This window comes from Glycine max, chromosome 4, assembly GCF_000004515.6.
Source record: "Glycine max cultivar Williams 82 chromosome 4, Glycine_max_v4.0, whole genome shotgun sequence".
NCBI classification, from domain to species: Eukaryota; Viridiplantae; Streptophyta; class Magnoliopsida; order Fabales; family Fabaceae; genus Glycine; species Glycine max.
The window spans coordinates 50,262,752-50,276,858 of NC_016091.4; the positions used below are offsets into that span (position 1 = coordinate 50,262,752).

The 14,107-nt window shown below is 31.4% G+C and overlaps 1 protein-coding gene across 3 annotated transcripts; it reads right to left on the bottom strand.

Annotated features, from left to right (window-relative positions):
* Window positions 1-2,033: 2,033 nt before the first annotated feature.
* LOC100780980 (beta-galactosidase 16) lies at window positions 2,034-11,351 on the bottom strand. Of its 3 annotated transcripts, none has more exons than XM_003522525.5 (18): window positions 10,977-11,350; window positions 6,999-7,094; window positions 6,761-6,873; window positions 6,506-6,572; window positions 6,199-6,291; window positions 5,848-5,991; window positions 5,666-5,760; window positions 5,429-5,534; window positions 5,228-5,312; window positions 5,027-5,145; window positions 4,678-4,839; window positions 4,361-4,539; window positions 4,166-4,257; window positions 3,832-3,941; window positions 3,386-3,478; window positions 3,012-3,116; window positions 2,636-2,781; window positions 2,034-2,401 (listed from the first exon to the last, which is right to left on the bottom strand). In XM_003522525.5, the coding sequence occupies exons 1-18, from the start codon at window positions 11,142-11,144 to the stop codon at window positions 2,284-2,286; spliced, it is 2,091 nt and encodes a 696-aa protein (XP_003522573.1). In that variant the 5' UTR covers window positions 11,145-11,350; the 3' UTR covers window positions 2,034-2,283. The 3 variants fall into 3 exon arrangements, with proteins under 3 accessions (XP_003522573.1, XP_040871006.1, XP_014630465.1); XM_041015072.1 differs by lacking the exon at window positions 10,977-11,350 and adding an exon at window positions 10,742-10,886; XM_014774979.3 differs by lacking the exon at window positions 6,199-6,291 and having other exon boundaries at window positions 10,977-11,351.
* Window positions 11,352-14,107: the final 2,756 nt, after the last annotated feature.

Genomic DNA, 14,107 nt, shown 5'->3' on the forward strand with positions numbered 1-14,107 from the left:
ACCAACAAAATGTTGGTAATACATTTTAGATTTATGGTTAGTAATTTAATTTTTTAAATAATATTATATTAATTATTAGTAATTTTTAAATAAAAATATCAACCTTTAGTTTAGAAATTTGACACACACGTGTGGCGGGTAGGCTTACAAAAAGTTGTTACTTATGCTTTACTGATTGATTGGTTATTGCATCTTGTGGAATGTTGTGATTATATCTGGAGTTTATGATTGAGTGTTAATTTGGATGTTTCTTTTTTAAAATCCCGCGGGTAAGATTGCCACCAAGTATCTCGTGTTGCAGAGGCTTTTGTAACCAAATATGGTAAATATGCTGGCTGGGCGCAGACTCTATTGTTCATAGCAGAATTGCCTTAACATAAGGCCCTCTTACCTTCGCATTTGTTGACCGTTAAACAACGCAATGCTGCAAAGATAGAAGGCAGTGAAGAAGTTGGTAAGAAAAGCAACTTTAGTCTTTTGATCTCGACCTTATAAATTAGGCATTATACATTCAACTTTCAGGCAGATATTTACTATCTTTTCTTTTTTTCAACTAGAGTGATATCTACAGATGGTGTGGCTCTCAGGATATAAATGGGCAAGATGTGGGTTTGACAAGCTGTTTTCAAGAATTCATTAAGTAGAACATCACACTGGTTTTTCTATTACTCGCACTGTCGACTGCTCTTCCTCTGGCTTTTTTTTTGTTCTCTGCATTTTATTAGCTATGATTGATCTGTTGTAAGTTGTAACCAATAGTTTACATCTTTCTTCTTCATTAGAAAAGAGAAAGAAAAGAAAGATGTATTTTTCCTCATGTTATTTGACTTGGAGTTTTACTTTCCCTGTAAATAATTACTTCACCTAATTGATTGTTTACTTCTTAGCTCCTGCTGATAAAAGTACTTATCTTTTGCTCATTTGGTTCTTATATGTGTAATGAACACACTATCTGTTTGAACATGTTCTTTTTCTTTTAATGAATATTGATGTGTAAACATGCAGTTCCTCAAGTGAAATGGTTATATAAAATTTCGAGTTTTTGACACTTCCCTTAATGTTTTTACTATAAATTGTTGCATGCATGACATTAAATGGTAGCAACCTATTTTTTTTAATATGCTCAAAGGTACTTCGCGAAGGGTAATATTCACACGGGCATTGGTATTGAAAACTAATATGATTTGCTGAGTTCTTCATTGCAACTTTCTTTGTGTGTATATACTATTACCGTGTTAATTTTTTTCCTTTAGCTCATAACTTACGCTCCTTTGAAATGTACTGTTCTCACTGGTGCTTCCACTTTCATAATTGAAATCCTGGATAAATGTACTATAGGAGTCTTATGTAAAACCCCAACATCTAGGATTGGTATTGAAATATAATGTGATTTGTTGAGTTCTCGATTGCTACTTGCTTTGTTTTTATACTATTACTTTGTGCTGCTTTTCTTTTCTTATTTTTCCCTTTTCCCCCTCATAACTTACACTCCTTCAAATATTACTGTTAAATCCTGTCTTTCCTCCTTCATAATTGAAATCCTAATCGAGTGACTTTCTCCCGTGCACTCCATGCTAAATAATATTCGTGAAGCTTTAGTTTTTAACCGTGTTGAATGGTGTTGAGTGACCCATATAGGCAACGTCACCTAGTAGGATGAAGCTTCTTCTTCTTCTTCTTCTTCTTGTATGATCAAATACTATATATCATTACAAGGTCCCAAGTAGGTTTTAGGAACTGGGGTATGTTATACGTGAATAAATATGTTCTGTTGTAAGTAAAAAAATTCTTCATGTGCATGTCGGAGACTAATAATTATTAGGTACGTTGGCAGTGTAAATCTGAATTTGAAGGTACGAAGAAAATAAAGAATTAATTATTCAAACACAAGGAACTTACAAAAGTCTGTTGTTTTAGTTTGAAAAGGTTTTGTACCATAAGAAATGATCATTTAGAACGCCTAGAAGTTATTTGTTTGTTCTTGTTTATATTGTGTAATTTGTATTAGCAGTTTAATAATGACAAGTATCATCTGCCAAGAGAATGGATTCTTGTTGACAAGGACAACCAATGAAGATATTGAAAATTCTACACAACTAATGACTGTTTGTTTGTCTCTAAAACATCCCCTTTTTATTTTGGAGATGTCTAAATATGTATCTAGGGGAGGGAGAATGAGATACAGGGCCATGCTAACGTATTTCTCCTTTAGCTATACATCTGAGCTCTCTGCATCCACGTAAGAAGATAGAGCATTCTTGTTTACTCATGATGTGTGATCTTTCACTGTGATGTGATGTAAACTGTGTCTAGAGTGATCCCTAGTGGGTTCCCAGTTTCTTCTTCTAGTAGAACTAGTAGGTTCCCAGTAGATTTTAGGAGGGATCGGGGTATATGATACCTGAATACAAATGTTCAACTGTAAGTAAATAAATGCTTGAAATGCAGGTAGGAGACTATAATTAGGTAAAATCTGAATTTCTAAGCGAGAAGTATATATATATATATATATATATATATACATAACTATTTTGTATTATAATAATTCGGGGAAAGGGGTTTCTGAGATCAGCATCCCTCAAACTATTTTGGGAAATAGGAGTTTGAAAAAAAAAAGTGTGGTATAGGAACATACCATTTCTGTGAAGGTGTTCCCTGTGGTGTGTGGAAAGATACCCAATATCGACCGATACCTTGACCATTAACCCAAGTATATCCCTTTCCCATTGAACCAAGGTTAAGCACTACTGGATCGTTACCCACTGGTGCATCAAATGTGGTCTGTCAATGAGTTTAGGTAAAATATTAGTGCACCGTTAAAATAATACTGTAGATAAATGGTGAGCAGTTGTGAATTGTGATGGAAAGTGATTTCAATCCATAATAAAGGGCAGTGACAAACTCGAGCATAAAGGCCTTTCAACATGTTTAGTTGGATTCGCCTCAATATCCATGTTTGGTTGAGGAAAAAATGGAACAACAAATTTAAATGATGATAATTGATAATATACCTTATACCATGTGAGTGGCTTAGTAGAGCTTAGGAAACTTTCCCACTTAACTTTACTTGATCCACTAGCTGTGTAGATTTGCAATTTTTCTCCTAGCAACCCAACCTTCATGCAAAAATTCAACATCAGCACGCAATATGATTGGAATTTTAAAGACACATTTCTTATAATTGAAATTTTAAGCAGTTGATAATAAATTAATGTTAATATATAGGCGTAGATTGACTAGAAATTTTAAACAGTGTAGGAAAAGCAATGTATGTTAACTAAATTCTGAGAACTACATTGAGAATAGTATGTCAAGATAATTTATGATAGAAGAGACATGATTGATAATTGAGGTCTCATTGCAGTCTACTAAGTCAGCATTTCACCTGATATCCCCATGCTTGATTAGTGAAATCTCTGCCTTGAACTTTCAGACTACGCAAGCCAGCAACTCTGCCCTCTAGATATGCTCCCGAGTTCTACATGCAGAAATAAATATACATTTCATGTAATCAATTATCTTTCTTTGGCCATGATATTGCCTAATATTTATTTCGTATGATTTTAAACAAACGGAATCTGATTCTGCAAGCGCATTCCAGGCAGATATTTGTTCAATAGTAAAGGATGCTTCACTATAGTCTTTACCGTGATCTTGAATATTCCTGGTAGAAGAAGCATCTCAAATGAAATAACCAGGCATATTACCTGGTACTTCATCTTTGGAATTGATAAATAACATGAAGATTATCTTAATATGTTCTTTTTAAGTTGTTTCATTTACTTGTTGATGATGAATAAAAAAAAAAGTCACAACAATTGATACAATTACCGGCAATCCAACTGTTGCACTGAGGAAAGAAATATTGTTCATCCCGCTTATAAGATTGAGTTTGTTCTCCATGACAAAGGATACATTTTTGTGACTTCCGTGTTTAGAACCTAAAGTTAGAAGCATGTATAGAGCCCAAATGTTAGCATCTCAACTTGTATTAATGCATTGAAAGATAAAAGAAAAAATGTGCATTATAATATAAAGAGATATTTGTGTAATAACCAAGTCTGTAACCATAATACCATATGGATACAGTTACTTCTATAAAAAAAAAGATGTTTTCCTTCTATCCTAAAACATGGGATCCTCAGGGTTGAGGTTTAGAGCTTGCCTACTAAATTTCCATTGACGAAGGCATGCAAAACATGTCCGTGGCTGTATGCACTAAGAATGGATTGAGCATTGGCAGAGTTGTCATAAAGCCTGCATGAGCAAGACGTCAACATGAATCTTAGTAAAGAGTAATTATGGTATAGCAAACATCTTTAAATGCAGCTGGCATTAAGTACGTATATTGCTATTTTACCTGAATGTGTACCACAAATAGTCAGATGTATCTTTTGCTGTGCTGATTTGATCTAATAGTGTGTTTGCTCTTAATGAAGTATCAGCAAAGCTGGGGATGGCTTCTCTGTACACTTTCCATTTTTCAGCTGAATTGAACTGTAACTGCGATTTCATTGCTCTGGCATTTTGTGCGCGTACCTACAAGTGCATAAAATATGAATTGCCTTTTACTAGCATCATTATATCTGTATAACGTTGATACAAAGAATAATGATCAAAGAATGATAGCAAAAAAAAAAGAAACTGCCCAGTATGTATTGAGCATTTGATTTTTACCTTGGCAGTGTTGAAGGCTACATTCTTGCAGTCTGGTAGAATACTGATTGAATTGGGGGGTAATTGATATGGAATATTTTGAAATTGGATTGTGACACTCCGATCTTCAGTATTTTCCAGGAAGGCAGCACATTCTATTGAGCTTCTTCTGAAAACATAAGCCTGAAAAAGAGTGATGGAAAATGATGGATTTTGTTTGGAAGATTCATCTTTTGGATTATAAATTTGTAGTTTGCGACTCAAATACTAGTACGGTTATTCACCTCGTGCTCGATTCCCTTTTTTATGCTAGCTAAAAAGAAGATAATAATTGAGGAAAATAACCAGGCGTTCTGTTTAGTTTTCTTACGTTTTGTTGTGTGCCCAAGCTGAAGCTAGTTTGAGTTCCATAAAGTAGAGAATTTGAACATGACTTGATTGCTTCATGAAGCTCCTTAAGATGTCCCCATTTTGGTTCCCTAACCAAACCTGCTTACCTTAGCATAGTCAATCACGTAGTGATTCGATATCTCTACAATTTTACTAACACGGAGAAAGGAAAGAAACATACCATATTCATCAAGTGGAGCTTCGTCATAATATGCCGTTACTACGAAAGCAGAGGCTATTCTGTCGAAATTGGTTCCTCCATGGTACTGCGACAAATCCATCATGATACTTTAAAGACAAAATAATGTCTTAAATGCTGGGGATAAAGAGAAGGGAAAGAAAAGAGAAACGGTTACAGCAAGGTGGTGGGCAGTGATGATACCATGTAGTAATTGACATAGCTTCCTCTTTTTGCAATGAACAAGGCAACATTGTATGCAATGTCTTCAGCTGATCTTATGTATGGTACTTCACCAAAGACTTGGTAACTACAAATTTTCACGTGAAATGAATGGCATTAGTCTTTTGAAATGCTTTGATAACTAAAGTTTGCCCCTTTTAAGAAAAAAAATGGTTTGTAAATAAGTAAATTGTGATGCAGAATTTCATAGGAACGTACAAACTTGTCCAATTCTCTGTCCATAGTGAAGGCTTGTTAGGCGAGTTAGGGCCCTTGAAAGTTTTTCCACACTGCATGCCATTGCATGTGTTGATCTGCAGATTACATGAATTCCTTTTTAGAGATGTTATAATATAATAAATTTAAATCCATAGAAAGTAAAATAATTCTTAGAGACTAACCACCGGATCAGGAGCATTATCTTGCTTGCACATTACCCAAGGCACACCAGTTTGGAGCCCCACGGCCATTTGGGCAGCCCAACGAATATAGGACAGTCCTTTCTCGTGAAATGCCCCTTCAACGTTCCCATACTCGTTCTCAATCTACATTGAGCATAAACTATTTAGTGCATGTTTGTATTTGCAGCCACACGAAATCCCATGTTGTTTCATCGCAGAAGTATCAAAGTTGATACTTTTGAAAACGTAAGTTGGACTGCCGCTACCGGCAATCCAAACATGCCCTAAAAGAAAAAAAGCTCGGATTGATATATAATTGACAAGTCTTTGTTGTTGCTTTCAAGTTTAAACCTGAGATAGTATGATAGGCCCTCCTTGTGAAGCAAAAAGATTGGCTGATTTCATTAAGTTGACTATTTTCGCAGTGAACCTTTGCATGTGGAACTGTCATTAATGAATTGTCTGTTAATAACTAATTTGACTGAAAAGTATAGCTGAGAGTAAATTGTGTTAAGTTATAAGGAGACATGGCCCAGATACTTAATAATTTTTAGAGCAAGTTGGATAAAGCAACAAGAGACAGAGTAACTACCACGCTTATGTATTTCAAATAACAGAGCTAGAACTATAGAAGGGTCACAAAAACTAGATTTGATACCTTGAATTGCTCATTGTCAGATCTGAATACGATACCCGGAATATCATGTAACCATAACGGTAGACCCCTGCACCAACAAAACCGCGAGTCAGTTTCTTCTATTACGTAACCATTATCATATTATTTAGTATCATCGAAGTCTCCAAAAGTAACCTCAATGAAAACAAAATATGTTTTAATTCATAGCTTGATACCAATTCCTTTGTGTTGGAAAATTTGTTAGCATAAGTAGTAATAGCTGGAAGGTGGACTTACCCATATGTACATTCACTCTCAATGTATGGTCCAATTCGGAGGGTTACATATAAACCTTGTGCTTGAATTTCCTTAATGAATCTCACTATATTACGCATTCCTCGAAAGTCATACTACAAACCAAAAAAAAAAAAAAAAATCACCAACATTGTTCAGCTTGCAAACAATGAACTTAAAAAGAAAATACAGGGCAAATGACAAATTAAAGATTGATGTAGACTAGTTTGAGTTTGATCACCTGGCCTTGTTGAGGTTCGTGAAGGTTCCAAAACACATAAGTTTGTATGACATCTAATCCACCTTCCTTAGCTTTGGCAATTAAATTAGGCCACATCTGTTCAAATTTAGAACAAATTTCATTTAACAATTTTGAGATGTTTCTTTCTTCATGGTTGCTCTTACTTACCCCCCCCCCCCTTCAAAGTTCAAACACACAACTGCTCTATACAAACAATCCTGGCTTTATTTGAATCTAGGCGATTTTAAATTTGAATAAATCACTATGTGAGCTTCTGCATTATACCTTAATATTACTATACTGTATTTTTTTTTTTTGTTCTTTTATGGTCGAAAGTAGACAACTTTCCTCCATTCATAAGAAAAAGTTAAAATTAATGTCGTTTATGTTCTTATCATTCTTAATAGATTCGTAGTTGAGCTGTTAACTATCTAATGTTTTGTACTGAAATGCCAATAAATAAAGCTAACCCATAAAATTGATTACGAAGTATACATGGACGAGTTGTCAAAAAAAAAGTATACATGAACGAATGGCTTAATTAATGAAGATTTATTTTATTTTTTTCACGTGAAAACTAATGAGTATGTCAGAACAACATTATAAGCTAATTATGGTCGACCAAAAAAAGGTAGTTATGTGATTTTATGAATACTTATTTTACTATATATTTGTAGTAAACAATATATAGGTATTCATAAATCATGTGTTTTTTTTTGTAAACATATTCATAAAAAGTGATATTTAATCTTTTTTTAGTGTTAACATATAATATGATAAACATTTTTTAAAAATTTAATAAAAAGATTATGACCACTAAAAATTATTACTATCTATGAATTAATTTACATATAATGATGATTTTTAACTATTATTATATTAAAATTAATTATTTTAAAATTTAAGACACTAACTGTGTTAACGTTAAACTGAAGGAACTTTGGAAGGATCAAAATATGACTTTTAAATCATAAGGGAAAAAAAAGTAAAAATGACATTTAACCTGCAATAAAATGTAATTTATAAAGAGACTTTAGATATAGTGTTCTCATTTTTATAATAATAATTTAGTTGGCATTAGTATTGGACCCAATAAGAGAATTTGAGAATATACATACAAGTTTGCTACAAATTAGGTGTCATGAATCAACAAACTAAAAAATTTAAGCATGCTATTTTTTTAAATTATATCTCTATATGATATGCTTTTCCACATAAGAGTTATTTCAGTTTAAAGCACGGATAATACACAAAATCACTTATCTTGAACTTAATTTCAACTTTTTTCCCTAAAAATAATGAGACAATTAATAATGGTCTAAAACTCTAGACTGTTTTATCATAAAAGTTCTAACATTATGCTATGAACCAATAATTTTAAAAACTTAAATTGTTTATCCAGGACACAAATATTTTTTAAAAAAAAAAATACGTCTCTAACACAGGTCCTTGTAACGTGGTCTACCTAAGTTTTGAACCTCCTCCGATCCATTAAGCATAATAAATATGTGAATTATTTTAATATTTTAAAAGTTATATATCACTATCTCTAACAGGTAGGCAGTAGGCACCATCCTAAACTACCATACAAGTTTGCTACAAATTAGGTGTCACGAATTAACAAAGGAAAAAAAATTAAGGATGCAATTTTTTTTAATTATGCTGTATCTCTATATAATATGCTCTTCTACACAAGAGTTCTTTTAGTTTAAAACACGGATAATACACAAAATCACTTATCTTAAACTTAAATTCAACTTTTTTCCCAAAAGATAAGGAGACAATTAATAATGATCTAACTCTAATTATTTGATCATAAAATTTCTAACATTATGCTATGAACCAATCATTTTAAAAACTTAAATTCAATAAATTGTTTATCGAGGACACAAATGATTTTTTTTTTAAAAATACATCTCTAACTCGAGTCCTTGTAACGTGGCTTACCTAAGTTTTGAACCTCTTATATGATCCATTAAGCATAATAAATATGTGAATTATTTTAATATTGTCATTATCTCTAACAGGTGGGCACTATGCCAAACTATCATATCTCGTCTTAGTTTCCCTTTCAACATTATGGGTGCATACTTGTGATCTTCTAAAAGTTAACCTTTGACAATAATATATGAGTTGCAGCCAGTGAGGGGTTCTAAGGAAGGGTTTAAGGGTTGAAAGGAAAAAAAGTTATGAGTTTGAATTTCTCATTAACATCTTAACAAAAAAATTAACATTGACTGATAAAAAAATATGTCTTTATCATCATCAAACATCCCATGTAATAGGTCTAATATAGATTGTAACTAGAGCAAACTAAGGTTCCTAATTTTTATTTGAACATGATATTTTACAGGTAATTACATTAACTCTTTCATGTCATGTTCTCTCTTATCACTTTCATACTCAAACATAACTAAAAATATCTAATTTTAGACTAATTAAGAATTTCAGTCAGTTCATTTTTTTTATTTCATACAAAAAAAGATTTATATTTCTTTACTATTCCTAATCATATTTATTGGAGATAATGCTCAAATTTAAACTTAAGAATATTTTTGAAATAATGAAATTAAATATGATTATTGTATTAGCTAAAATTTACTTATATTTCAATCAATTACCAAGCCTACACTGCAGCAGTATATTTTTTGATGGGGTAATCGTGGGATTCCTACTTTCTGGTTATAGTATATTTAGGTGGGGAGAATCATCTAAATATCATGTAACAATATAGGTTTGGGATATTTATTCATGCTTGTATTTTTCATGTATTTTGGAGTGGTATTTCTTGTGCCATTTCCTTTTAATGATATCTTTTTTCAGATAAAAAAAAAAATATTTAGCCCCTCTAATAAGAGAGTTTTGCCCCGAGTGTAAGTCCACTACAAAAAATATAAGACTCCAATGAGTGTAGAGGACTACTTAATTAGATTCAGTGTGGAAAAAAGCCCAATCCTATCGGCTTGACTACAATGAGATCCGATCCTTGATTGAAAAACTAAAGGAGATGAGTCAAACCTCAAGATGGATGAAGAAAAATGGAGTGAAAGATCGGAGTTCCTTAAAAAAATAGTGTAAGTCCCAACACACATAATAGTCAAACTATATATAATTAAAAAGAACAAACTATAGTGAGAACGATCTATCTCTAAAGGAGTCAAGGGTCTCCCTAATTAATCCCCATGTGAACTGAAACCTACACTGCTACACAGATGCCATTGAAGTATAAAAAATGATTACCAAGTTAAATAAAGCACGAAGACTTCATGTTCATAGTTCATAAAATAGAATTAGAAGACCGTGCAAGTTGCTTGTATTATTTATAATAATAACACTGAGAAGAAACAGCTTGTCTTCCAGATCATGCCAATCTTGATTCTTTTACATTAATTTTTGAAGAAATGTATTTGCACACTCAACCATTTATACACGTAATTAATATCCACAATTTTCCTCTATTTTCTTTCTATCATATTATATATAACGTATCTATATTTTATTTTATTTTTCTCTCTAACAGGGGTGTCGTTGAACAAGTTGTTGGGGTGTCAAATAACAATTTTTGTTAATTTTGTACACCCATTAATAACTTTTTACTCCTCTTTTCTCTTTCCACCCATCAAATTATTTAACATTCTATAACGAAGGTAAAAAAGCGTAAAACAAAAACAACGTGAACCAACCATAGCTGCTGCAAGAGTAGTATTCCGAATAATGGAGCAGTACTGTTTGATATTTCTTACCTAACAAAGACAACGAAAACCAAATGACTCCCTCGTCACTATCTCTCTCCTGCTTATATGTTTCTAACACTTTTCATCTTTTTGTCCTCAACCCCAGAAACATATACCACATAAAAACATACCATGTGAACTATAGTAGCCAAAAAAGGAAAATCATAATTAACATATAAGCGTGAACTCATGGCAAAGACATAAATTAAGATCAAGAAAAGAAAAGAACAAAAAGTGAGGGTACCTGAGGAGTGCTACGAGGATAATGAATTGAACCGGAGAAAAGGATTTTATGTTGGCCATCAATGATTAAGGATCTTCCGTCGTAGGTGACATTGTCACCATAGACGGCACCAATAAACACCCTAATTAAAATGAAAGCAAAGGAAAAACACCACCACACCTTCACCATTTCACCTCCAATATATATATATATATATAGTTGTCACTTTCTATATATATATATAAAGCCTCCCTGAAGTTTGTAACTTGGAAGCGGATGCGTTTCCCTAGTATGCTTCCTTCCACACTCTCTGTGTATATGTTATGTCCTTGGAAATGGAAATTGTAATAGTGATCTCTGTATTTATATTCACTAGGTTCTCCCTGAGTGACTCGCTACAAGAAGTGATTCATATACATTAGTATAGGGAATTAAAATAACTATTTAATTATATATATATATATATATATATATATATATATATATATATATATATATATTTACCCCACGGGCCCACAAGACAAGGTTTCACGTATAAGAAATTAACCAATTTGAGGATTCTTTTTAAATCCATTTCATTATGAAATAATTAATTGATATCTACAACATTGAGTAAGATTTTCTCGTATTTTTAAATAATAGGACATGGTTATCTTGAAAAAAGAAAGTAGCAAACAAATGGTTAATTTTCATAGTTTTATTATTTCAACGTTTAAAAAGTTGAGATATGTATAGGTATCTTCATTTTTTAAATCGTTTTTCATATGCAACTTAAAAATTAAATATTCTTAAAATAAAATGCAATTTTTTATTGTTAGAATTTGGTTTTCGCAGAGTGATATCTTTCCTGTTAACAGAAAAGAAGGTGATCAATGATAATGCATTTATGAAAAAAAAAATGATTGTTGTAGCTTGTCTTCTTTAGTAACCGAAAGAGGCAGAAAAAGTTGTTAGTTATTCTGGATAAGTAACTTTATTTTCAGTACACCATTTTTATATTTTCTATTAATTGCGTCAGAAAAAGCAATGTGTGATAAGAGTTGTTATGTATGGATAAAAATAAAATTGAACAAGATAACAAAAATAAAGAATATATAATCTTCAGTACTACTTCATTATTTGAATGCACTGCTGTTTTTGGTTCCATAAAAATTAAGAGAATGCTTTAACAATATTTCTCGCTAGAAAGAAATGATTAAAAAACAGGAAAAATGCTATTTTACTTTAGTTTTTTTTTTTACTTTATCTTAATTTACTCTTTCATTTATTAATTTCTGTAATCTAATTTCTCGGTAAATAAAATCTTCCTCGGTTTAATTCTTTCAAGATAAAAATTTAATTTCAAATTCATACTATTATGGAAGACTAAATTAATTAATATGAATCCTGATACATAAAAGTTATTTGGTGAAAGAATGGGATTTTGAAACAAGAATATATATAGTAAGGGAATAAAGTAGGACTTTTGTATAAAAAAAATGCAATAATTAATAATCAATTATTAACAGATTTTTGTTAACCTTTTTTTTCTTATTTTAAATAGCAAGGGAATAACAGATTGCATTATGTCATGCTGAGGGAAGAAATGAGAATGAGTTGTCATAATAACTGTTCTTTGTACACTAGTGGTAGTAGACTTGATAATCGAACCTTAAAATTAGTTGTTTTGAATCATAAGCTCGTTTGCTTTTATAACAATTTTAATGAGTATATTTTTTTAAACTCTAATAAATTTCAAAGTATTATTATCTCACTCAACTAAAAAGTTATGATGGGACAAATGTATTATCCGCTGCACAAATAGTTTGAAAGATAGTTTTTGAGGAGTTAGCTACGGATTGCAGTAGCGTGCAAATATTAATATCCATGTGATGATTTTAAAATGGAAAATGTTTCTAATTACTTATCCAATCATTTTATATATTTTCACCCATGCACTCATGTAGTCATAAAGTCTCTAATTAACTCTCGCATTTTCATTATTATTTTTATACACAAAACAATCCATACTAAGTAGTAGCAATCTTTTAACAAGGTCCTATAATATTGCGTAGGAGATCGATCTCAATTGTTGGTTGAATTTTAGTTTGGTGATTTTAATTATAAAAAAAAGAAGAAGAATGAAGGCATTGTTTAATTGAATGATGAATTAGATCACCAAATGCAGACCAATACTGCACCTATTCTATGCAGCAGCAACGACAATAATAATATTCAACAGATGAAAGGATCAAAAAGATATTGCAACGTTAAAAGCTATACGTAGATTCGCATGAAGCGCAAGGAAGAAGATAGTGGCAAATGGTGAAAACCGTCACGTGACAAAATAGCGATTGCGAGCACTGCATATATATTTGATCCCCACAAGAATTTCATATCTTAGGTTCTCTCTTGCTTTACGAAAATGCCAACTTTTTTTCTGTTGCCTTGCATTAAAAACCAAAATCTCTGTTGTAGTGTTTTTCTGAACTACGATACCAAAAACCCAGTTGTAATATTCCATTTTCATTGGTTTTCTACACCGAGGAAGCTACTCTATGCACATCAGCACATTGCGTTTGATTTGAGAAAAATGAAAAAGAGAACAAATGAAAGGAAGGTTTCTTTAATGTTAGTATCTTGTTTGATGGGTTCTTTAATTTGATTGTGTTTTTACTTTTGTTTTAAAAGTTATTTTATAAAACAATTTATAGAAATTGATTTATAGAAAATAGAAAGGAGAGAGAAGTCTTTCAAAAAAAATGAGAAAGTCATAAAACTGTAAGGAACAATATGAGTGTTAAAAAAATTATAAATAAAAACTAAAAATATATATATTATTTTTTGTTGTTATAAGGGAGGGTCTAGTAATGTACCCACCTACAAGAGATATGATTCTAAAAAATATGAAAAAATCTTTTATGACTAAGTGTTTGTCACTTCTTATAAATCTTAAGTGAGAGATTCAAGTTTGTAAGTTGATATAATAAGAAGAATATTTAAATTTTGTCAAAAAAAAAAACTTGTAATGTTTATTTATAATAATAAATATTTTTCGAATGTTTCCATGATCTTAATTTTAACCAAATATATTTAATAAACTAATATCCTCCAAAATTAAGACTGTAAATACTCACCCTAATTCATAAGTACTAAATAATATACCTTGTAAA